Source organism: Martes martes (assembly GCF_963455335.1).
Source record: "Martes martes genome assembly, chromosome: 7".
Taxonomy (NCBI): domain Eukaryota; kingdom Metazoa; phylum Chordata; class Mammalia; order Carnivora; family Mustelidae; genus Martes; species Martes martes.
The window spans coordinates 82,966,293-82,992,850 of NC_137894.1; the positions used below are offsets into that span (position 1 = coordinate 82,966,293).

The 26,558-nt window shown below is 37.0% G+C and overlaps 1 protein-coding gene across 4 annotated transcripts in view; it reads right to left on the bottom strand.

Annotated features, from left to right (window-relative positions):
• Positions 1–26,558, bottom strand: part of BAZ1A (bromodomain adjacent to zinc finger domain 1A) — a 97,031-nt gene continuing 70,473 nt past the window's right edge. For 2 of the 4 annotated variants that reach the window (XM_080807319.1, XM_080807321.1), the window contains 11 exons: positions 24,094–24,218; positions 19,540–20,136; positions 17,764–17,927; positions 16,893–17,047; positions 15,781–15,929; positions 8,850–9,097; positions 8,532–8,758; positions 6,703–7,175; positions 4,456–4,598; positions 2,428–2,515; positions 958–1,981 (listed from right to left, as the gene is read on the bottom strand). In XM_080807319.1, coding sequence (XP_080663445.1) covers positions 1,785–1,981; positions 2,428–2,515; positions 4,456–4,598; positions 6,703–7,175; positions 8,532–8,758; positions 8,850–9,097; positions 15,781–15,929; positions 16,893–17,047; positions 17,764–17,927; positions 19,540–20,136; positions 24,094–24,218 — 2,566 coding nt within the window. In that variant the 3' untranslated portion in view covers positions 958–1,784. Of the gene's footprint in view, positions 297–957; positions 1,982–2,427; positions 2,516–4,455; positions 4,599–6,702; positions 7,176–8,531; positions 8,759–8,849; positions 9,098–15,780; positions 15,930–16,892; positions 17,048–17,763; positions 17,928–19,539; positions 20,137–24,093; positions 24,219–26,558 lie in introns of those variants that run through there. The other 2 variants (XM_080807320.1, XM_080807322.1) reach the window with 2 other exon arrangements.

Below are 26,558 nucleotides of genomic sequence, written 5' to 3' on the forward strand. Positions count from 1 at the left end.
AGAGAGATGGAGAGAGAGCATGAGTAGGCAGAGCAGCAGGCAGAGAGAGAGGGAGAAGCAGGTTCTCTGCTGAGCAGAGAGCCGGAGGCAGGGCTCCAATCCCTTGGGATCATGACCTGAGCCAAAGGCAGATGCTTAATGACTAAGTCACCCTTGCGCCCCCTAAAGTAAAATTTTCTAAGACATTTGGTTATTGGCATATGAAGTAATTACAAACTTACCAAAAGTTACAGTTGTGAACATATTCCTGCAAAGAATCCAGAGAGTTGATCATCTCAAAGACGTAAGAGAAAGACCTGAAAGAGGGGTAACTACTGAATAAACAAACCTAATTAAATGAGAATATGGTATTGTCACGATTTAGATGAGCAAATAGAGGGATGACTCTACTGACTCCCCAAAAGTCCTGGGGAAGACATTGCCTTCTGCATCCTAAAAAGGAAGAGCTACTCCTATGAAACTGGGGTCCCTGTGTATCTTCCACACCTAAGAAATAGAACTTTCTATTTTATTTAAAAATGTCTGAGTGGTGGGGCGCCTGGGTGGCTCAGTGGGTTAAAGCCTCTGCCTTCGGCTCAGGTCATGATCTCAGGGTCCTGGGATTGAGCCCCACATGGGGCTCTCTGCTCAGCAGGTAGCCTGCTTCCCTTCCTCTCTCTCTGCCTGCCTCTCTCCTTACTTCTGATCTCTGTCTGTCAAATAAATTAATTTTAAAAAAAATGCCTGAGTGGTGTTTTTTTAACCAGGTAGGCATATTCCAAACCTCCTTTCTTCTGTTTACTGAGAATCCCTGTCACAGGCTGTTACTGTTCCTAATGGGAGGAATCTTACTCCTTCAAGGGTTTGGGCCGAAAAAGATGCAAATCCCACTGCCATGGAGACTCAGGTACAATAAATTAGTTCCTATGGTCGGTATGTATCATATGTAATAGTTCAATTCCGATTTGTAAAAATTCTAGATTCAGAATACTTGAAAAACATGTATTATTTTATTTGTACATTTAAAAAGTTGTACATAGAAACTTGTAATACAGTTCTATAAAACTGGAAGAACTGTCAGGGAAGAGGGAGGGTGTTACCTTTTACTGATTGATCATGAAAGAAGTTAGAGAAATAAAACAAAAACACAGTAAAATGTTTAAAAAATTAAAGAACATTTTCCAGGTACAAATTTTATAAATACAAAACAAATTCACAAATTATTTTGAATGCTAAATAAATATCTAGTTAATAAACTCAGACTTAATACCTCCGGCCAGCACTGGTACAGCACTGCAAGGATATAAAATTCGATTCATTCATGTGTAGTGTTGAAAGAATGTGTTCATTAAACAATTCTTAGACATATATACTTTTCTAAACTGTGCTATAATAGAACATTCATCTGTATACAGAAGATTTATCTGTATACAGATAAATCTTCCTTCATATCACTTCTAAAAAAAAAATCAATGACAAAATAAATCACAGGTGAAAAAATATTTTCAAAGATATTGGGACACATGAATGATCTCAAAATGTACAAAAACCTCTGTAAACCAGTACTGTATCCAATACATCTATCAAACTTATTAGATACTGAACAAAACTGTAGCAAAGGAAATCTTTCCTACATTCTCCTGAGTGCTTAATATTAAAATTGAGAATATAGTGCAGGCCACACTTCAGTGTGGTCAATCAGTTGTTATTGCTTTATATATATATGTCTGCTTTAGAGCATGATTTAATGTTCCATTTTCATGAACAATTTGTTTTCCTCAAATACATCCTTTAGAAGGACAAAATTAGATTCGTGACTTTTTTGCAGCTGGTGGTGTGCTAACTTGATCCACATTCCCAGGCGTGACATGGAGTCCAAGTTTTTGAGCCTGAATATGAAAAAATGCTTGAAGCCTAGTTCCAGCTTTTGCTTCACTTGTGTTACGAGGGTTGTACTCAAAGCAGTTTGAAAACATTAACTCAATATCATCGATAAATTCCGCTAGAAAGAAAAAACCAAGTGAAATTAGAATAAAAGTACATAATTTAGAAACCTAATTTTTTGCTTATATGATATCTGGAAATGTCATTAAGAAAATGTAAGCCCACTTTTTTCTTTAGAAATTGAAGCCTCTGAAACAAGGTAGCAGATCTAAAGCTCAAAACTGTTTAACTACGAATGCTTTAACATTGTTCTACTGAAACTATGCAATTATGTAATTAGGAATGTTACATAATTACTCAGAACTTCTATTAAGGTCAGATTCTGCAAAATATCTAACTCATTCAAATCCCTATTTCTTCCTTCATCTACACAGATAGCATTTTAGAGACCTCTTGGGATCCCATCTACATAATCACATTAATATACATCACTTAAATCACAAGAAAACAGCTGTTACCTCTTTAAATAAAAATAATTATCAGAGAAGAACATAAATTACTTACATGCTAATTTATATTCACATTTGTTCACTTTTTCACGAATTATATTTAACGCAATGGGCTTTTTGATGATGTCATAATAGTCTGGGACCTGTAAAATAATTCAAATATATCTATTGTATAGAAAATTTATCAGAATGTGCTATGCTGAGTGGTGGGAATTGTGTAAGACTGATGATTCACAGACCTGTACCCCTGAAGCAAATAATACATTATATGTTAATAAAAAAAAGAAAGAAAGAAAGCAAATTTATTAGAGATAAGTGGTCAAATATGTGAAGGTTCTGCACTTAAAATCAACTGAATATTAATTTTTGAATACTATTATTTCATTAAAACCACTTAATATGTTTCAGTCACTATAATATTATAGAAGCTTATTTGATACTATAAAAAAGACAGCTTATTGTGAAAAGAAAAAGCTTATGATTTTGCTTGTGTGCTCTTTATTTATCTCCAAAGAGATACATATATGTATCTATAAAGTTATTTAATGAGCATTATTGCATTTGTAATAAATAATGAAATGTATGTAACAAAACTTAGTTCAGCACAACAACTACTCAGGAAAAATAGAGTCAAACGGAGATTTAATTTTGCAGGATGCTATCCAATGGTAATTAGTCCTTCACATTAAAAAAAAATATTTTATTATTTGACAGAGAGAGACACAGTGAGACACAAGCAGGGGGAAGTGGGAGAGGGAGAAGCAAGCCTCGGGCTGAGCAGGGAGCCTGATGCAGGGCTCCATCCTAGGACCCTGGAATCATGACCTGAGCTGAAGGCACATGCTTAACCACTGAGCCACCCAGGCGCCCCAATCCTTCACATTCTTCCTCTAGAAATCTCAAAGTAGAATTTGGAAGGTGTCACTTTTCATTCAGAAACCTTCACCTAACACACCTGACAAGTGAGACCCTTTATAAATCTACTTATGCCTCTCTAACGCACCTTTTATTCCATTCAAACTACCCATCATTTCCCATATTCTCACTTCTGGGTCTTTAACTTATCATGCCCTTTTCATGAAATGTCCTTATTCCATTTCTCACTGTTGAAATTTCACCTATCTTTAATGACCAGACCAAACAGTTCTTCCATTAAAAACTTTCACATTCCCGCTATTCCCACCCTCCGAGACGCTCAAATCAATCTCCTTTTCTTCTGTACTTCTGGAAGTCCATTAGAACTTCTATTACTGGGGGAGGGGGGAACTGGGTGACGGGTACTAAGGAGGGCACAGGTTGTGATGAGCACTGGGTGTTCTACGCAACTAATGAATCATTGAACACTACATCAAAAACTAAGGATGTACTACTGTATGCTGGCTAATTGAACATAATGAAAAAAATTAAAATTAAAAAATAAGTTAAAATATTTTAAAAAATATTTTAAAAAATAAACTAATCTGATTCTATTAAAAAAAAAAGAACTTCTATTACAGCACTATCACACTGTCCTATCTGCTGCAGCTCATGACATTCTGCCCCATGTGTATCAATAACTCCAGCATCATCTCAAATGCCTCAGTGTGAGGCCATCTCTGTTTCTACAAGTACCTATCTTTCACATCAGTGTTCTTACACAGTGAGATCTCAGCATCAGCATCATCCCAGACCTAGCGAATTAAGAACTCTGGGGTGAGGCCCAGTAACCTTTGTTTTAAGAAGCCCCCCGCCCCCAGGTGATTCTGGTGTATGCTGAAGTTTGAGAACAGCTGTTTTACATGACAGAAATACCAAGAATAGTATACAGTTGAATTAAATCTACTCATACTCCTTACACAGAATAAACACATTGGAGCCATGTCAACATACTGTCACCATGCATGAGAACTGGTCACAGGGTTAGAGGGGACTAAGGAGAGCATGCTCTCTAATGGCCTTTTTTTCAGTGTGGAAACTAACTTTCCAAGTGTTTAAAAAGCAAAGTAAATAGTGACTAATGGGTGTTTTGGCTACCTCAAAGTTGCCATGCAGACTAAATCAGATCATATACACGACTACATTTGATCAAGTGTAATAATATTACCTGGATTTTGGAAACGAGTTTCAGAAAAGGCCAGCTATCATCATGGCGTACCAGTTCCACAACGAGCTGTTCAAAAGCAGACAATTCATGGACGCCTCCTTGTCGACCAGAACTCCTTCGATTCAGGGTCAGAGGAGAGGATTCTAAATAAATAATTAATTTTAGGTGATGACAAAGCAAAATATTTGATCACTACAAGCTAAATGGGTATATAAATGCAACCTAAATGCAAACAGAAAATTGACATTCTATATATGCTGAAATAAACTAACTTACATTCTGAAACATGAAAATCTGAACCAAATATTCACTCTTCCCTGTTTTAAAAAAGACTTTATATTTATTTTATTATTTTTTATGATTATTAATTTTTTAAAAAAAGTTTTTATTTAAGTAATCTTTACACCCAATGTGGGGCTTGAACTCACGACCTTGAGATGAAGAGTCACAAGCTCTTCCAATGGGGCCAGCCAGGCACCCCTAAAGATTTTATTTTTAAGTCATCTTTACACCCAGTGTGGGTCTCAAACTTACAACCCCAAGATCAAGAGTTGCATGCTCTACCAACTGAGCCAGCCAGGTGCCTCACTATTTCCTTTTTGATCATAAAATTTCCAAATTAATTAAACATTCATTGGGAACATGTTGTAAATATGTTTTATTAATTAAGCATGTTTTATTTATTATTATTACTTAGTAATTATTATTTATTATTTATTATTAATTAAACATGTTTTATTTATTAACCTACTGTAATATGAAAGAAAATTCCTAGGATATAAAGTTTATTTTTTGCCTATTTTATTAAAAATATTTTTTCAACTATAATAAGCAAGCAAGCAATTCTCCAGAATTTCCTGAAACACATCCTTAGGAAAGCGAACTCTTCAGATCTAGCAAGGAGGCCTCTTTAAAATTATCCTGCATAATAGAAATGTAATGCTCAACAATGAAGTAAAAGATTATCTTAAAGATAATCTCCCTATTTATGAGGGGAGGAGCAAGTTGCGGGGCCGGGGGGTGGGGAGCAGAGGCAAAGGGACAAGTAGACTCCATGCTGAGTGTGGAGCCTGAGGTGGGCCTCAGTCCTGTGACCCTGGAATCACAAACTGAGCCAAAATCAAGAGTCAGTCCCTCAACCGACTGAGCCACCCAGGTGTCCCTCTTATCTTAATTTTATATGGCGACTTTGTTAAAGCAAAATGCTTTCTCACAAAACCCAAGGTATATATAATGAAATCTCAAGAGTATGAATTAGCATAGTTCATACTATGAATGCAGGTGTTTAAATTCTCCGCTTAAATATAAATGCATACATATCCTCCTCCCCCTTTGTCATTGGAACCAGGTTAGTAATTTTATAAATCAATTAAAAAAGTTTTTTCTTCGCAGAGTTTTTTAGAATACAAATGTTTTAGGTATACTATGTTTCCAAATAGCTTGAAGTTCAGAATTGGGGAAAAGCAAAACAGATAGAAAAGGGGACAGGAAAAGCTAAATTAGATCTTGGTGCCAAGTTACCTGATACAATATCCTCCCACCATCCCGACAATCTGGTGATTGCATAACAGACCGTCTTCCATTCTTTCACCAATGAACTCCTTACTCCTCTCAAGTATTTGAATAATGCAATACAACCTCTCTATAGTTCAAGGAACACTATCATTTTTTATGTCTAATTTCATTTTTTGGAACTATCAAAGTTTTATTACTACTGATATTAAAGGAAAGAAATAATAGAATTGAAGAGATCAATAAAGAGATTGTTTGGATAAAGATTACTATAAACAACAATTATCAGAATTAAAAAGATAGTCGATGATCACTCCCTAACAATATTACTCCCCCATTTTCCCCCTGCCCCCAAATTCAGTATGATAGGAAACTTCCCAAATAAAACGTAGATGATGATGAGTATGTGTATTTTAAAGGAGGAAAAGAGAATGAAGTGTGTTATAATGTCTTCTACTGACACTACTGAAATGTTGGCCAAATCTCTCCATTAGAAACAGGACACTGCAACTTTCTCACAACTACCTTACTAGAAAAATACTCATATCATTTACCTTATTCCCCCAATTGCTGTCCTTTCAATGAATATTATGCTTCAGGCCACGCTACTCCCTAGTCACTTTGTCTACTTAAGTGACAGCCTTTAAGAAATGATGCAAAATATCTCAACACTCAATCTTCCCAAATGATTCTATTTTCTTAGGTAAGAATAATTTAAACTAGACTTCTTCATACCTGTAGACTGTCTTTTCCTTCCTCTTCTCTTGGATTCACTATCTTGGAGAGAAAGTTTTGGAGTAACATTTAGAGATCTTGACTTGTCACCTGACTTTGTGGCAATGACTCTGAAGTTAGGGAAGTTGGGACTATTTTCTGGTGTATTATTAGCACACTTTCTGCCTCTGCGTTTTCTACGAGGACTAAGTAGTTCCACAAATACATCTGCTTGCAGTGGGCCGTAACTCTGGCGAGTAGAACGACCGGAAATTCTTAAAGATTTAGTTTCTGTTGGAGGAGCAGACTTTATCTTTCTAAGGCTTCTACCACTGGTGGTTTTAGAGGGAACAGTTGTTTTGGGTGTACTCTGCTGACTCCTTGAAGTATATCTTCCAGGATCTTGTCGTTGGCCACGACTTGAGAAAGAAGAGCTAAGTCTCCCTCTTGTTTTAATTGGCAATCTAACTTGCGGTCTTCCTCGTTTTGGTGGGCTGTAAATATTGTTAGAAAACATAATTATTGTACAGAGAAACAATGCGCATAAGATTATTTCTATTCCCCTAGTTCTACTGTTCAGCCAGTGAGTTCTACATACATTTCTTGGGTGTCCTTATGCTACAGGAGACTATCACTTTTCATTACCATTGATGCTGAGGTAACCTACAGGTTTGGTCAAAGTAAGCCCTAAACCTGTCCTGAATATGAAGCTAAAAATCTCTTTGCCATTTTCTGATTCTCATGGTAAAATACAAAACTAGGTTCAACATTTTAGTAAACTCTACCCCCAACATGGGGCTAGAACTCATGACCCTGAGATCAAAAGTTACATGCTCCGCTGACTGAGCCAGCCAGGCACCCCTAGGTTCATCCTTTAATTGCCTTTAAGTTGTAGACAAGGATGAAACAACCCCATTAAGCCTCTTTTTATCCATCTGCCCACATACCTGGACTTCCAGTTTACCTAAAATACTTCCAAGAATTTTCTAAATTCTTTATCATCTTTATGTCTAACACAAATACTGCCCTTATTATCTATAGAGATGACGGCTCCTACTAGGAGCTAGTAAAAAGTAACAACTTGCTTACAATACATGGGGCAGCTCTCTCTACCTATCCTCTGCAGACTGGCCTTTCTGTACTTTCTCAGTTCAAAGCTGCCCTTGTTTTACATCCACTTTCCTGATTCCACATGAATGGGGTTCAAATGTTAAAAAGTTGGGGAGGTCTTAGGGGCAAATAAGGGGGAGAAAGCTCTAGTGCTGCCATAGCAGGAGTAACCAGGCCCCCACTCCACCCCATTCATTTGGCCTGGGTGACACAGCTTGCTACGTTGCAGAACACCTGGTTATATGGTGGTACAGAAGTTGTTTCTGGGGGCTAATGTGGAAGGAGTAGAAGAATACCATGTGCTTCCTGGCCTTTCTCTCTCTCTCTCTCTGTAGATGCCAAGACCACCAATATTTGAGTATAACTCCATGAGAAAGCAAGAGAGGAACTGGGAAGCTGCATTCATCTTTATATCATGAAAATCCTTTGGGACACTTATTTGCTGCTTTAGGCATAAAATTAAGTAAAAATCAAACTTAATGGGTCTGGATTGGTATTCCTGTCCAAATGTGAACTCATATTTGATTTTATGACCTGGCTAAACTCACATTGGTACTACACTCCCTGAGGAACAACTTTAAATTCTTAGAATACTAAAGCAAGGAGAACTTCAGGCCGCCATATTACACACCAGTTTTAAAAAAGTTATGGGCCCCAATCATTCCATTTATATTTGAGTAGTCAAGAGACTGTTTAGCTATGACTCGCAAACTCTCATTTTGTTGCATGTTAGGACTTACCTGACTTCTTCCTCTTCTTGAGAATCATCTTCATCTTGTTCTATCTCATACTCCTCCTCCTCACTTTGACCCTCTTCATCATCATCATCAACTTCATCGTCCTCGTCTTCCATGCCGTCTTCCATCTCTTCATCACTTTCCAAGGATGGTCTCTGTCTAGAGGAGAGTCTTCTAGAACGTTGCTTTGGCCGACACTCTGGACAAAACCAATCTCCTTCAGGCACAGTCTGACAAGTCACAGAAATGCTCATTAGTCATCTGTCACTCAAAAGTCAATCACTCAATTCTAATCTAAGGCACAGAAGAGGAAAAAACTACCTTAAGCTTTGGTCGAACACAGTAGGTGTGATGACCCCGATCACAGCCATCGCAGAGTACCATGTTTTCAGCATCACCCTTCTTTCGGCATATCTTGCAACGAGCATTCAATATAGATTTAGACCATATCACACTACGATCCAAGGTGGAGAGATGAAGAAAGACTTGGGATAGACTAGCAGAAGCAAGTAGAGACTCTCTCCAACGGTCCAGGACTGTTTTGTAAGAACGTCCACTGTCACTGGCATCTTAAATGACAAGGTAAAGTGATTTAAGTTTCTAGACAAACCTTCAGATATCTCCTAGAGTTATTTTCTTGGCATTTTAAAAAGGTTAGATTTTGAAGTTCTAAAACTTAACAAAAAGATCATGTTGATATTAAAAACAAAAACCTCATGTTAGGGGCGCCTGGGTGGCTCAGTGGGTTAAAGCCTCTGCCTTCGGCTCAGGTCATGATCCCAGGGTCCTGGGATCGAGCCCCGCATCGGGCTCTCTGCTCCGTGGAGAGCCTGCTTTCTCCTCTCTCTCTGCCTGCCTTTCTGCCTGCTTGTGATCTCTGTCTGTCGAATAAATAAATAAAAATCTTTAAAAAAAAAAAAAAAGATGCTCTTTAAAAAAAAAACAAAAAAAAAACCTCATGTTAAAGAAAATATTTGCTAAGCCACATCTTATTTGCGACATAAGGAATTACTTAAATCCATAATTCAAAACTTCGGGATTCCAATTGTTAAAAAAAGAAAAATAACTTAGGCAATATGTTCTCAAACTTGTCTGACCTGACTTGAAGAACTAGCTAAATATGATTACAAGCCATTTACTATCCATTTGAGTCAAGAATATTGCTTCCTCTTTTTGGATAAAAGATGGACTGTTCTGGGGTGCCTGGGTGGCTTAATGGGTTAAGCCTCTGCCTTCGGCTCAGGTCATGATCTCAGGGTCCTCGGATTGAGCCCCACATTGGGCTCTCTGCTCAGCAGGGATCCTGCTTCCCCCTCTCTCTCTGCCTGCCTCTCTGCCTACCTGTGATCTGTCAAATAAATAAATAAAATCTTTTTTTTTTTTGTTAAAGATTTTATTTATTATTTATTTGACAGACAGAGATCACAAGTAGGCAGAGAAGCAGGCAGAGAGAGAGGAGGAAGCAGGCTCCCCGCTGAGCAGAGAGCCCGATGCGGGGCTTGATCCCAGGACCCTGGGATCATGACCTGAGCCGAAAGCAGAGGCTTTAACCCACTGAGCCACCCAGGCGCCCCTAAATAAATAAAATCTTAAAAAAAAAAAAAAAAGATGGACTGCTCTCTAAGTTAAATATCAATCATATATGATTTTTTTGGGGGGGCTGATGAAATTTTTCTGAAATTAGATCGTGGTGAATGGCTGTACAACTGTGAATATACTAAAACCCACTAAATTATACACTTCTTAAAAGGATGAATTTTACATATGTGAACCACATCTCAATAAAGCTATTATTAAAAATATCAATTATGTAGAAATGACAACTCTATTACCTTTATCTCTAAGAAAATATTTTTTTAAATGAGGTAAATTAAAAAATGCTAATATCCCATGTTTCCCAAAAGAACTTTCAGTACCAATATCTACATAAGAACATTTGAAACTTCCTTTCATTAATAACATCATTCTTTTGTCTTCTGGACTAAAAAATTTATTAAAAAAGTCATTTGATTAGGGGCGCCTGGGTGGCTCAGTTGGTTAAGCATCTGCTTTCAGTTTGGGTCATGATCTTGGTCGGGGTCCTGGGATTGAGCCCTGCATTAGGCTCCCGGCTTGGTGGGAGCCTGCTTCTCCCTCTGCCTCTGCCTGCTGCTCCCCCTGCTTGTTCTCGCTCTGTCAAATGAATGAGTGAAATCTTTAAAAAAAAGTCATTTGATTAGATGGCATTAACTAGCCAGTCTATCATTTTACATTAGCATGTGATTTCTTTCTTCAATTAATCTTCAATTATTGCTAACACATTAGCTTTCCTGACATTAAACTTAATTATGAAGGGACTACCACATAATGTCAAAATTCTACAAGGTATATAGGACCTCATATATAGTTGTTTCTATTATGACACATTTCCTACTATTATCCTCAAAAAAAGTCCTTTTGGGCAGTAGCCTAATGGTTAAGGGAATATAGGCTCTGGAGTCAGTCTGCCTTGAGGTAAGTACTAGCTCCCCTATGTGAGTGAGCTCGGTCAAGTTATTTAACTCCTCTGTGCCTCAGGTTCCCCAACAGTAATATGTATATACCCATCTACCTCTGAGGGCTGTTGGGAAGATTAAGTGGGGGTAATATACACAAGACAAGTAAAATGCCTGTCACGGAGTAAATACTGTTACCATTATTCCTACATTATACTGTTCCTCCCGTGTGCCACAATTTAGAAGATAGAAGTCTATTCTATGGTCCCTATCTTTAAGAAATTTTTTATATAGCTGGAAGAACACAGGAGTTGAAGTCATAAAGGAGCAGACCTGCCAAACACTAGTAAGGCTTGAGCTCCTATTTCTTGGGCAGGATGAGAGAGACAGGACGTGAAATCTAGGGCTCACCCAATGTGTTAAGTCCTTTCTGAAAAGCTAGAACTCCAAAGCTATATCCTCAAGCATCAGGGTGGAAAAGGGTACCATGAAGAAAAAAAGAAGTAGCCAGGAAATCTGCTTATCTGGACCTTGAAGTTGGGTGGAAAGGGAAAATAAATCTACCCGAGAACATGTAACTATAAGCAATGCATTAAACAGTTTAAAACCTGAAATAACATAAGATTTTTAAAGTGGTCCAGGTTGGTAGTGACTTCAGGTGAATGACAGGAACAAGTACAAATCTTTGCAAATTCTCTCTGAAGAAATATCCACAGATCAAGTTCTGAGGAATGAGAGTTAACAGTCACACCCAAAACGCACATGTGGAAACAAAACACTACAGGCAAGAGCCAGCAGCATCAGACCCATAAAGACTTGAGAGATTCGAATTAGACACAGAGTATCTTAAAACATATTTAAGAAATAAATGTTTTGAAAATATAAGTAACCAAGCAGTTTGAAAAAGCTTAAGAAATTCCAAAAATAATTGAGAGCAATAAACTCAATGGGAGAGGGAAAAAAATGAAAGGGTCAAAGGCTCTTCAGGCAAAGCTAAAAAGAAATATTAGCAAAGTAGGAAATAAATACAGTATACAGTCCATTTGATTCATTTCCACCCTCTCATTTTGTGTTTTCTGTTTGCCATGGTTTTTTGATATGAGGCTTCATGAAAAGTTCTGGCCTGGGCAGGATCTCTAAGGAAGGAGGCAACAAAAACTGCTAGTTCAAAGAAATCTTCCTGGATAACTCAAGAGGACATTCTTATAAGTAAGTGCAAGAAATAAGGCTGCATACGGGCCAATGTGGAAGGGTGGAAGAAGAAGCCAAACTGTGAATTTACCACCTCTCACATTAGATTGATCTTCCCCTCTCTTTTTCTTATCCTTTTTTTTTCCTATCTCCCCTTTGATCTTTATTAATTTGTTATCTAATTTCAAATTGATAAAGTTAAAGGATTTTTTTCATAGCTTAAGGATTTAAGGATTTAACCATAAGCATGAATTTATAAATGATGAAATTACCAACCTAAACAAACAGTTATCACATAGCTTACCTAAAATTATTCAAATATGAGTATCTTCCTCAAGTTAAAAAAAAGCCTAGTTTTACTAATGTGATTAATTTCTAGAATAAAAGAGACATCCTGAGGAAGGTGGAATGTAAGTAGAATTCTTATTTCTTACTTGTTTCCTCAAGAAACTATTGTAATCTCTGAAACTAAACTGGGAAAATTCCTACCACAGCTAATTTGCTATGCTGAAAAATAATCAAAAGAATGGAGAATTTTAATATATATTCTATCTCAAACATTCATAAAGCAGAGTCCCCATTTCTTTCCCAGATTAAGGATATTCTTGATTACCTTGCTCTAAATATTTAGATTATCTTGAAACTCCAGAGGCACCTCTAACTCTTGTTGTCCCATTCAAAACAGATCCTCCAAAGGCTTAAACATAATACAAAAAGCGGGATGCCTGGGTGGCTCAGTTGGTTGAGCCACTGCCTTTGGCTCGGGTCATAATCCCAGAGTCCTGGCATCGAGTCCCATACCGGGTTCGCCTGCTTTGTGGGGAGCCTGTTTCTCCCTCTCCCTCTCCCCCTGCTTGTGCTCTCTTTCTCTCTGTCAAATAAATAAATAAAATCTTAAAAAAACAAATATAATATGAAAAGCTACAAACATCAATTATTCTATTAGCTTTTTATGGGGTAACAATGGTAGATGATAATATTCATATTATAAATGATCAACATCTAAACTTTGATCAACATTTACCACCAAAGTTAAGTTGAACTTTTCTTATTTCACCTTTTTTTAAGACCTCAAATTGAAATTGTTTATTTTATATCCCTTAGGATGAAATTAATGTTCCAACACTCCTGTATACAAACCAGTGTAAAGAACACTATAGCTCTCAGCTCTCATATAACCTACTAGATGTAAATTGCAACATCTCCCAGCGTTAACTTGTTCTCTGTCTAGATATTTAATGAGATATACTCATGAAAATATGGACACACTAAACAATTTGATGTTTTCCCCTTGCATTTATAAACAACTTTAATTGATGGCAGTTTCAGAAATGGAAAAATCAGCAGAACTGTCTTTTATCTCTTTTGGAATCACAGAATTAATGAATAGTAGTGAAATATTTATAAGGGCTACATAATTTACAAATAACTTTTAAGAAAGATTTTATTTATTTATTTGACAGAGAGACAGTGAGAAAGGGAACACAACAGAGGGAGTGAGAGAGGGAAAAGCAGGCTCCCCACGGAGCAGGGAGCCCGATGCGGATCATGACCTGAGCTGAAGGCAGACGCTTAAGGACTGAGTCACCCAGGCGCCCCTACAAATAACTTTTAATTGAAATTTTAATTTTAGTAATTGTAGATTCACATATGGTTTTAAGAAATAATAGAGAGGGATCACTTGTATGTGTAATTCGATTTAGACACAGAAAGTGTTTTTTTTTTTTTAAAGATTTTACTTATTTGAGAGAGAGAGACAGAGATACCGATAGAGATGGAGAGAGCACAAGCAGGAAGAGGGAGAAGCAGGCTCCCTGCTTAGCAGGGAGCCTGACCTGAGGCTTAATCCCAGGACCCCAGGATCATGACCTGAGTCCAAGGCAGACAGATGCTTAATCAACTGAGCTACCCATGCCCCAAGACACAGAAAATATTAAGAAATATTGAAGACTGTGAAGTAAGAGTGATATAGGAAATACAAACTAATATTTTTGTGAGCTATGACCATACATGTTTATTTCCACAACTGCTACTTTCAAATCTGAAAAGTGAGCTGTTGAGCTCATGGTGGAATTACCAATTTATAAAAATATGAATAGATTTATTAGAACAATGAGATACTGGCCATAAACTTTTCAATTTCAAAACAGACATTTTACAAATATATTCACATTCTGACAGCACCATATATTTATGAAAACTTTGTTCTTACTATTCAAACAAGGTAATATTCAAATAATTTAAAAAGCATTTTAGTCTATTTAAGTTGCTCTCAATATGAGACCAAATGGATATGGTTTCATTCATTTATTTATTTATTTTTAAAGATTTTATTTATTAGAGAGCATAAGCAGGGGGAGGGGCAGAGGAAGAGGGAGAAGCAGACTCCCTGCTGAGTGGGGCGCCCAATGTGGTGCTTGATCCCAGGACCCTGGGATCACGACCTGAGCTGAAGGCAGATGCTTAACTGACTGAGCCACCAAGGTGCTGCAAGATATGGTTTTAAAAACTTTCTTCTACCCCGCTACTGAGATATAAATTAACTCGAATATGACGAGTATAAAGTAACATATCAGAAAGAGCACACAGAAATAGAAGCAGTTAAGAGTTATGATATGAAAATTGACCTGGAACTCAAAACATATTTTCCTAAAGACATAATGATTATGTTCCTAGATTAGTACCTAAAAAGATATTTCATAAATTGCTAAAAACACGATCCAGATTATATCCTCTAACATCCTACCATAAATTATAGAGCATTTCCTCATTTACGTACCCTTTAATACTTGATATTTCTGACTTAGTGCTTCTTATACAGTGCTCAGGTTCCAACCCGATTACTGTTATTATTATTTTAAAGATTTAGTTACCCATTTTAGAGAGAGAGAGCATGAGAGGAGGGAGAGGTAGAGGGAGAGGAGGAGAGAGAATCCTCGAGCAGACTCTCCGCTGAGCACGGAGCCTGAAGTGGGGCTCAATCCCATGACCCTGAGATCATGATCTGAGCTGAAATAAAGTCATCCGCTCAACCAACTGAGCCACTCAGGCACCCCAGTGACCCACATTATTTAACCATACCCGTAATGGTGGATATTTAAGTAGCTTCTTTGGGGTTTTGTTTTAGATAACAAATATTCGTATACAGTTTTTGATTATGCAGGACCTGGCTAGTCACAGGTTTTGGTAATCTTTCTTTTGATGAAACACAAAAGAAAAGACTGACAGAAAATTAAAAAGACAGTCATTAAGATGAGTACTTAGACTAAAAAGTACTTAAGTACTATTTTTTTAAAATTTTTTTTAATTTTTAAAATTTTTTAACTTTTTTTTATAAACATATAATGTATTATTAGCCCCAGGGGTACAGGTCTGTGAATCGCCAGGTTTACACACTCCATAGCTTAAGTACTATTAAAAAAAAAAAAAATCTCACCTGAAAGAACCCATGTTTTGGAATGAAAATACAATCTCAAGTTTTTCCAATTAGCCAACTGTATTGTGTCAGCCCATGAGTTTCTATTAAAGGGCAATTTTAGAATCCTTTAAAATAGAGCTAATATTTGGAAGTAGAAATTGGTACTTACCTAGTGGAGCTTTGAGAAAACGTCGCTCAATGCCCTGCTCTATCTGAAAAAGTGCCATTGCCAGATAATGAACCACGTTACTCACTGATTGCGGGGTACTTGTATTAGTTGAGACAGTACTTGGAGTTTCTGTTTTTACGCCCAGAAGTCTACAATGAAAACATGGAAGAATTTATGGTACTTAAAAACACTGTTAGGTAAATAAAACTTGAGTCCATTCCTCCAAATGCTTACTTACACCTGTATAAGAATTAATTTCCTCCATCTCACAGATCACATAAGCCAGTAGGAAAAGGAGATATATACATGAATCAAGAGCTAAACTAAACACCAACTCATTTAATGAGGTCAGAAGGGCAAATATTTGGAGGGAAGGTGGATGAGACAAAGCTTAGGGGAAGGGTTTTAGGCAGATGACCCAGTGACAGGCCTTTAAGATAAGTATCCCAGGCAGCTGCAGCTCCCTCTTTCTTTTTCTCTTGCTTCAACTTTTACTGGTTGGGACACTGATAGCTGCCTCCTTAGTTCCTTAGCCTCCCATCTTACTCCCTTTGCAATAAATCTCCATGCTGCAGCTAAAATGATCATTTACATGTACAAACCTATTCGCTCAAAGCCTTTATTTAGTACTATATCTTCCTTCCCAGGGTCGTATCTTCTTTTCTTTCCAGATAATAAACTCTTTAAGAGGAGTTACCCAAAAATAATTCTGAAAGTCAAAGTATCTGTCTATAGCTATAAAGATACAGGTTCTGATTAATAATTCATAAAATATTTAAGCCTACCACAATTTACTGTTATCCTACAGAAAAGAAAATGGACAGAATAAAGTTACTTTAAAACCTTAAGTTCAAAGATTTTTCTTTTTTGAACTTGAGAAATTACCATTATCTTAACTAGCTGTCTTAACTAGCTGCACTAGCACAAAGTAGAGTAAAAGAGAGCCTGAGGTTGAGGAAAATGTTCATTTCAGTGGTTACAAATATTAAAAGTCCTCATGGTAAGATTTTTAAAACAATTTTTTAAAGGAAAAGAAACATTTACTGAAAAGAACCATATAACTGAAGTGGCAAGGAAAAGTGACAGTTACTTTAGAAATATCCCTTTTGTACCTGTCTTTTACTATGACCTTCGCTTGCTCATCAATTTCCATCTCTTCTACGTTTTCATTCACAGTCTTAATGATCCCATTTTCCTTGTTTTCCTCACTTAACAGCTCATATCGTCCACTCTCTAATGCTGATCTCCAGATGTGTCGATCTGTAACCTGTAACAAAACCCAAATTTACCAACCTGGAAAAATGGCATTTGTGGTTCCTAAGAACTATGAGATTCAATGTACATATGAAAAATTCATGAATATTCTAGAACAGATTGTAAATCAAAAAGGGATCTAAAAAGAAGGTTACTAAGTGGCCAAAATGAAATACATATCATTCATAGATGGAAGCTTTAGCACCTCACTCTCTATATAGGGAAATCATAAACAATTCTAAGATTGGTCACCTGATAGTAGCAAAAAAGTGACAGATGATAGCAAAGGAATGAACAGAACACACATATCAAGTGTGAATTACTTACAGATTTTAAAAAGGTAACAAAGAAACCAATAAACAAACCAGACTCAGCAGAGCAGGCAGGAGCTAGTCAAGGAAGAAGAAAATATCCTTACACATTTTAATATCTCGGATGAAAATACCATAAAACAGATATTTAAAAAATACTAAAAATTAGTATTAAAAAGATCAATTACATTCTATAAATTCTGTTTAAGAAAGCAGATAGCCATATAGTATGTTTAAGGAAGATCTCTACCCATATATAAGTATTTTGGTACAGGGGACAAACTTAATTTTCACAAAAAAGTATAGCACTCCCATGTATTTATTCAAAACACGCATGCCTTGCCTATACCAAATAAATTAACAAATATGACCAAAACTTTGGTAATTAGGTAAACTAAAAATGGGAACAGGTACAAACCTTGATTGCTCCTAATGTTCCTTGGTAGATTCTGTCTTCAATATCCAAAAGAAAATCTCTCAGCCTCAATTCAAGCTGTCTTTCTGCAGACATCTGAGCTGAATCATATGCAGTGGAAGATCTTCCCCGACTATACGTTGGTTTGCTATCAGTTTGAGGTTTGTCTGAAATAGTTATCAATACCTTTATTATGATTTTCTTACTAAAAAATATAATGTCCCCAATGTGATGGCTATGATCATGAGATAACTGATATAAAAACACTTAGTAAATCCTCAAGTGCAAAAAATAGGGGGAGTGGAAATGTTTGCACATCAGGTATCTGATAAGGAACTCTTGTCTAGAATATCTGAAGAACTCTTACAATTCAATAAAAAGACATTCCAATAAGAAAAACAGGCAATGAATGGATATGAATAGACTTTTAAGGAAGACATACAAACAGCCAATAAGACCATGAAAAGATGCTCGACATTATGAGTCTTTAGGAAAATTCACATCAAAACCACAATAAAGTACCACTTCATTCCTCTAAAATGGCTAGAATCTAAAAATCAGACAATAACAAGTGTTGCCAAGGATGTGGAAAAATTCTAACCCTCAGACACTACTGGCAGGAATACAGAACGGTGCAGTAGCTTTGGAAAACAATATGGCCGTTCAAGTGATTTCACAGAATTATCACATGACCCAGTAATTTCACTCTTAGATACGTATACACCCAAGAGAAATGAAAAGTTATGTTGAGACAAACACCTGTACATGAATGTTGACAACAGCGTTATTCATAACTGTCAAAATATGGAAACAAAAGCAATATCCATCAACTAATATAGGGTTAAATAAAATGTGTTATATATTTATATAATGGAATATTATTTGGTTATAAAAAGGTATGAAGTATTGACATGTGCTACAACTTGGATGCACCTTGAAAATATTATGCTAAGTGAAAGTCAGTCACAAAAGACCATGTATTATATGATCACATACATACAGAATGTTCAGACAAGGAAATTTCCAGAGACAGAAAACAAATTTGGGGTTTCTTTTTGAGGTGATAAAAATGTTCTACAATCGTTTGATGGCTGCACATCTGTATATAATGAAAACCACTGAATTGTACACTTCAAATGAGTGAATTGTATGGTGTATGAACTAAACTCAATAAAGCTGTTAAAGAATTGTGATCTATACTTTTTAATCCTGAAGAGAACTAAAGTAGTCATGACAATATGTCCCTAATTTAAGAGTTCTTTACCTACAGAATCTCATTTAGTAATAATGAAAACTTATACCCCAAAATGAATTACTGCTTTCTCTTATCTGTTATTAATAAACCGGCCATCATATAGGAGATGTTGCTGCCTGATATGCCCTTGCAGCCAATCTCCAAAGAAGTGATCACTAAGGGATGTCCCTAAACCCATAGCCAAAACCCTCAGTGACCGCACTCTCACTATCATATCAAATGCCTAAAATTAAGGTTATCCTTAGTGCCTTGGTTATTGGGTCTACTGATCAGGGAATGAGATCAGGAAGAGTATGGATCTTTGTGCACTGCCTTTCCTCATAATCCAAATGGAACCCAGTGAAATCTAGAAAACTTTGTTTCTCTAACTGGTAAATATTCTCTAACTTGAAAACTGAGAGCACGGTCCAAGCGAAAGAGGAGGTGTTCTAAATATAGCTCTAAGACTTTGACAGATGTTTAAACTTGAACTGGAGATTATGGGGAGAAAGAAAGAAAAGAAACAGTTTTCAATGAAAATTTACCTGAAAAATGAAATTTCTCTTCAGAAAAATGGGCTAGCTGTGCACATATTCTGCTCTTCTCTTGCAACAAAGTTTCTTTTAAGGCACTTTCTCTATGTCCTCTAGAATTAAGAGCTTCGATGAGCTGGTCTAGTTGTTCACAAGAACTGTAAAAGCACCACCGATTTGGCTTATGCACTGGTTTTGGCAGCTGCACAGAATCATCACATGGACCCTGGTCAATGTTGGAGGTAGATTCAGACATCAAAGACTCTCCAGTTTTAGTGGATACCTGAGGATCTTGAGACTGTACACTATTCTGAAATGATGAAGGTCTAGGCAACAGCATGTCTTCAGTGAGACCAGAATAATCCTCTTCAATAAATAATCCAGGAATAGAAGGGAAAATCCAATATCGCCTATACATGCGGTCTCGGCCCAAGGGAAAGATATTGGTACATGCTATGGCACTTTGGATTTTTTCCAAGAGCTCTTTCTCTTTCCGTTGATGTTCCTGTTTCAAAGCTTCTTCCTCATCAGCAGTAAGAGGCTCTCTTGTTACACAGTTGACTTCTTCTTGTCTTGTAAATTCTTTAAATCCATTTTGTCCCCTTTTCCCTATGGTTTAAACATTTGATCAACACCCATATTTTAAATTTTCATCAGAAAAATATCCAAAAATATCCCAAGTTACTAAGTATTATGGACCAAAGTGAATGACCCAAAATTCATAGGTTGAAATCCTAAACCCCAGTGTGACATATTGGGAGACAGGGCCCTTGAGGAGGTTTTAAGGTCAAGTGAGTTCAAAGAGTGGGACCCTAATTCAGGACTGGTGTCCTTTTAAGAAGAGAAAGAGACCAGAGTGCTCATTCTGTTTACTTATGGGCACAGAAGAAAGGTTGTGTGAGGACACAGCGAGAAAGGGTCATAGCGAGCCGCAAGACACCTCACCAGAAATCAACCCTGCTGGTAGTACCTTGATCTTTCACTTCCAGCCTCCAGAACTGTGAGAAAACACATTTCTGTTGTTTAATCCACCCAGTCTGCGGGTTTTTGTTTTTTTTGTTTTTTTTAATGGCAGCCTGAACAGACTAATACGCTATGCTGATAAGAAACTGGTACACTTAAATATGAGGGACACACTTTAAACTGCAATCTCCATACCCGAGAGTGAGGCCGAGTCTGTTACTCTGCAACATACATTCAGTCCTTTTTCTAAGGCAGGAGTATGCAAACTAACTATTATAAAGGGCTAGCTAGTAAATATTTTTAGGCTTTGTGGGCCATATGGTTTCTGTCACAGCTGCTCAATTGCGCCACTGTAGCAAGAAAGCACCCATAGACCATATGTAAATGAACAAGTGTGGCTGGGTTCAATTAAAACTATGGTCACTGAAATCCGAATTTCATATCATTTTCGTTTAGTATTTTCGTATTACAAAATATCATTCTTTTCCCCACAACTATTTAAAAATGTAAAAATGTAAAAACCAGGTTAGCTGGATTATATAAAAACTGGCAGGGCAGATTTGGCCAATCAGCTATAGTTTACTAACTACTGATTTAAAGTAACAGAACCCCTAATGCTTAGTTGGGTACCTAGCAATTCAAAAGTAGGGCATTTCCCAACAGGAAATGTCTCCCTGGGAGGTAGAGCTATGAGAAACTTCTGATCAGAGATGGGAGTAGAAGCGTTATATGTAACCTCTGGGATAAATCATTTTGGAACATGAGGATGGCAGCAAAACCATAAGGATGGCAGTATGAACAAGGCACAAAGAGCCTGGATTCCTGGTGGCCTGCCTGGCCTTGTGTGGCGTGCTGAAGAAGTAAACTTCTCCTGTTTCAATCACTGTCAGATTGCTTAGATGGTCAGGGAGTTATTTCTTCTATCTCTTTTGTTTGAAAGGGCCTGTATAAGATTAGAACTATCTGCTGCTTTAAAATTTGGGAAAATTGGGGCCCTGGGTGGCTCAGTCGTTAAAGCGTCTGCCTTCGGTTCAGGTCATGATCCCAGGGTCCTGGGATCGAGCCCCACACTGGGCTCCCTACTCGGTGGTAAACCTGGTTCTCCCTCCCCCACTCCCCCTGCTTCTGCTCTCTTGTTCGCGGTGTCTCTTTCTGTCAAATAAATAAATAAAATCTTAAAAAAAAATATTTGGGAAAATTAGGGCACCTGGATGGCTCAGTCCATTAAGTGTCTTAGACTCAGGTCATGATAGCAGCGTCCTGGGATCAAGTCCCGCATCGGGTTCCCTGCTCTGCAGGGAAGCCTGCTTCTCCCTCTGCCTCGCTCTCTGGCTCTCATGAATTTAAAAACAAAAACAAAAACAAAAAAAACCCAACTTTAAAATTTGGGAAAATTCACCTATAAAGTTGTTTAGGACTAACGTTTCTGCTGTAGGAAGATTTATTTTATTTTATTTTATTCAGAGAGAGAGTGGTTGGAGGGGGGCAGAGCAGGGGATGGGCAGAGGGAGAGAGGGAGAAAGAATCTTAAGCAGGCTCCATGGCCAATGTGGAGAGGAAGAAAATTATTATAATTCAAGGTTTTTACATTGATTTCTCCATAATTGTGAGAAAACTCACAATCAAGAGAGGAAGACAGGTGTGTATTGGATTCAGCATCCTAAGTGCTAACATGTGGGGCAGACAGGGACAGGCAAACAGAGTTGGGAGAGGTTGGTCCCTTGTGGATGAAAGCAAGAGCCTGCCTCATCTACCCCCTCTGCTCTCTACCATGCTGACCTCACCTGCTCGATCTCATGACCTGAGCCAAAACCAAGAGTTGGACACTTAGCAGACTGAGCCACCCAGGCGCCCCTCTAGAAAGATTTTTTTAAAAAGATTTTTATTTATTTATTTGACAGGCAGAGATCACAAGTAGGCAGAGAGGCAGACAGAGAGAAAGAGGGAAGCAGGCCCCCCGCTGAGCAGAGAGCCCGATGCGGGACTCGATCCCAGGACCCTGGGATCATAACCCGAGCCGAAGGCAGAGGCTTTAACCCACTGAGCCACCCAGGTGCCCCTCTAGAAAGATTTTTAACACTGATTCAAGATCTAATGATTTAGGACCATTCACATTATACATTTTCTCATGAATCCATTTTTATAATATGTATTTTCTAGGATTTTGCTTATTTTTTGCCTCCACTTTTAAAGTAATTGCCATAAAACTATATATGCTATCCCCTTATCTTTAAATTTCTCTTAATCTGTAGTTACATTGCCTCCCTTTTGAGTCTTCACCTTATTGTGACTCCCCTCCCAAATCAGTTTCAAGAAAGATTTGTCTAGTTTGTATCTTTTTCAAAGAACAAACTTTTGGCTTTGCTATTCTCTTCTATTACTTTCTATTAATTTCTACTTGTATCTTTTGTTTCCTTTCATCTGGAGGGATTATTCTGTTTTCTACCTCTAACTTCTTAAATGAATGACTAGCTCAATTTGCGTTTCTTCTTTCCCAATATGTATTAAAACTAGAAATTTTCCTCTAAGCAGAGGGACTGTATCCAACAAGTGTTAATGTACAATATTGATTAGTTTTTTTCAGTATAGATTAGTATTAAATATTTTCTAGTTTCTGGGACACCTGGGTGGCTCAGTGGGTTAAGCCTTGGCCTTCGGCTCAGGTCATGATCCCAGGGTCCTGGGATCGAGCCCCGCATCGGGCTCTCCACTCAGCAGGGAGCCTGCTTCCCCCTCTCTCTCTGCCTGCCTCTCTGCCTACTTGCGATCTCTGTCAAATAAATCAATAAAATCTTTAAAAAATTTTTTTTCTAGTTTCCGTTTATGGTTTCTACTTTGACCTATTATTTAGCAGTGTGTCTTAAAACGAATCAAATGAGGACTTTTGGTTTGGATTTCTAAATCAATTGCATTATAATCAAAATGTAGTCTCAAATGATACAAATTTTTTGTCTACTTATAATAACTACTTAGCAAATAATGTAGAAAAAAAGATATGAAATTATAGGCACAGAATAAAGTTAAAAATCTTCAGTAGTTGTCAAATGAAGATGGTTAAAGATCCTCAGAAGTAATTTGTATCAACAACTTTTAAAAAAATATATTCCCTTTGATCCAGCAGTTCATGCAATTATTCTAAGGTAGCTGATTTTCATTCTCAGCCATATGGTACCAATTATAAGCATTACTGACCTTTGTATTTCTAGCAGCTAAATGGCACCTAATGCATGTTGAATATGCTATAGAATAAAAATTTCTCTTTGGCCTAGTATAAAATAGTAAATACAAAAACTCAACAAAACTTGCTAACCAAAAGTTGAAGTTGTGAGAAACTGACCTATTAAAACAATATGAATATTGTCACTCCTCCCTCAAGTATAAATGACATGAGAATAAAGACTGAATGCAACTTCTAAAACCATTTTTTAAGAAAATGGTCACCATTTAAAAAACTTACCACAGCTATGAGATGGGCATTTAAAAAGCAAACACACCTTGGAATTACAAATGAAGTAATCTAATACATATTTCAGGATAGCTGAATTATAAAGTGCCTATAAATTAAAAACAAGCAAGCATGCCCCTAGGAAACTTCTGTATTACCCCTTCTGCCTCTTTTATGTGATCCTGGGTCATCTTCATCTTCAGTGACTGTGTCTTGATCAAGTTCCTTTTGCTCTATTTCTTTGCTCTCAGTGCTAGTATCAAAATCTTCCCTTTCTTCCTCCCTTAAGGAAAAAAACAAAGATTATTTTCATTAATGAACATATAATTCTATTCATGAAATATTTATTGCCTGCCTATGAAGTGCTAGCCATTGTGTTTAGGAAGTAGTGGACAAAATGACAGAGTTTATATTCTCAGAGAGAAAACAGGTAATAACACAATTATAAAATTAAAATATGTAATAACTATTAAAAATGAGAAATTCAAGTTGCTATGAACACTTTTCAAGGATCGAGAAAACCTTGCTTGAAGAAATGACATTTAAACTGTGAGACTAGAGAGACTGGGGAGGGGTAAGGTGGCAGGTAAGAAGAAATCTCCACTTCTAGCAGAGGGGGGTAACATGTGCAAAGGCTCTGAGCTGAAGAGAAAAGGAAGGAGCTTATCATTTTGAGAAAAATATAAGACAAAAAGAAGTAATCCAAGATATGGATGAGAAAAAGGCAGGTTTAGATCATACATACAAAAGGCTTTGTAGGGCATTATTTAAAAAGCAATGGGGGAAAAAAAGTAGAAGAGTTTAGAAAAGGGAAATGATAGGATTAGAAAGTACTTTGGTTGCTATGTGGAAAATGATCTGGGAGAGAAAGTAGATGAGGGGAGACAAGAGGCCACTGTAACAGCCCAGGTAGCTTGGATGGGAGGTGATGGTTGGCTGAGTAGAAGATAGACAAATAGTAGAGGAGAGTAGGCTGAATGAACACATCAGATGTTTCATCTAACCCACTACACTGTCCAAATTAAAACTAAAACTGTATGAATCTTGAAATAAGTTCCACCACTTATGTTCTTTATCCAGAGGTTTGCAAACTCTAATGTGTTTAGGAGCCAGAGAGATAATGTAAATGAGTGAGGCTAGATGAGGATTAAAAAAAAAAAAAAAGAAATGGTAGAATCTATAATATGCTTATTTTCCTTTTTTTCAAAATTAAAAGATCACAAGGAAAAAAATCTATAACTATAGGAGGTAAGGAAGAGTAACTAAACTTACTGTAGTAATTATTTCACAACATATGCATATACCAAATCATTATGTTATATACCCAAAATGATTAGTACAATGTTAGAAGTCAATTATATTTAAATAGAACCTGAAAAGGTTTATAAAATACAAAAAGAATACTGAGCTGTAACTCACATATCCTAAAATCGCCATTTTAAAGTGTACAAATTCAGTGGTTTTTAGTATATTCACAAGGTTGTGCAGTCATTACCCCTATCTAATTCCAGAACAGTTTCATCATCCCAAAAGAAAACCTCTGTAGTAGCCATTAGTAGTCACTTCCCATTTCCTCTTCCTCACTACCTTGGAAACCACTCATTTACTTTTTGTTGTGGATTTGCCCATTCTGGACTTTTTATATAAATGGAATCATACAACACATGGCCTTTTGTGACTAGCTTCTTTGACTCAGCATAATGTTTTCAAAGTTTATCTACACTGCAGCATGTATGAGAATTCTATTTCTTTTTATTGCTGAATAACATTGTGCTGTATGGGCAGAGCACCAAAGAAATACATCGTTTTGTTTATCCATTCATCAACTGTTGGACATTTGGGTTATTACTTTTTTGGCTATTAAGAATAATGATGCTTGGGGCACCTGGGTGGCTCAGTGAGTTGAGGCCTCTGCCTTCGGCTCAGGTCGTGATCTCGGGATCCTGGGATCGAGCCCCGCACCGGGCTCTCTGCTCAGCGGGGAGCCTGCTCCCCACTCTTCTCTCTGCCTGCCTCTCTGCCTACTTGTGATCTCTCTGTCAAATAAATAAAATCTTAAAAAAAAAAAAAAGAATAATGATGCTGTGAACTTTTGTATATACATTTTTGGGTGAACATTTGCTCTTAATTCTCTTCAGTATCTAGGAGTGAAATTGCTGGGTCATACAGTAGCAAATGGTTCAATTGCCTGAGAGACTGCCAAACTTATCCAAAGCAGCTGCACTATTTTACATCTCTACCGGCAATTCATGAGAGTTCCAATTTCTCCACATTTTCACCAATACTTCTTATTGTCCCTTAATTGGATTACAGCCATCCTACGGAATGTGAAGTAATATCTCATTGTGATTTCAATGTGCATTTCCCTAATGACTATTGATGATGAATGAATGTCTTTCCAATGCTTCCTGTATATCTATTTTCTTTGGAGAGATGCCTATTAAAATCCTTTACCCATTTTTTTAATTGGGTTGTTCTTTTATTGTTGACTTATAGGAGTTCTTTATATTTACTGGATATTAAACCGTTATTAGATACATGATTTGCAAATATTTTTTCCCATTCACTGTGTTGTCTTTTACTTTCTTGACAGTGTTCGTTGAAGCACAAAAGTTTTAATTTT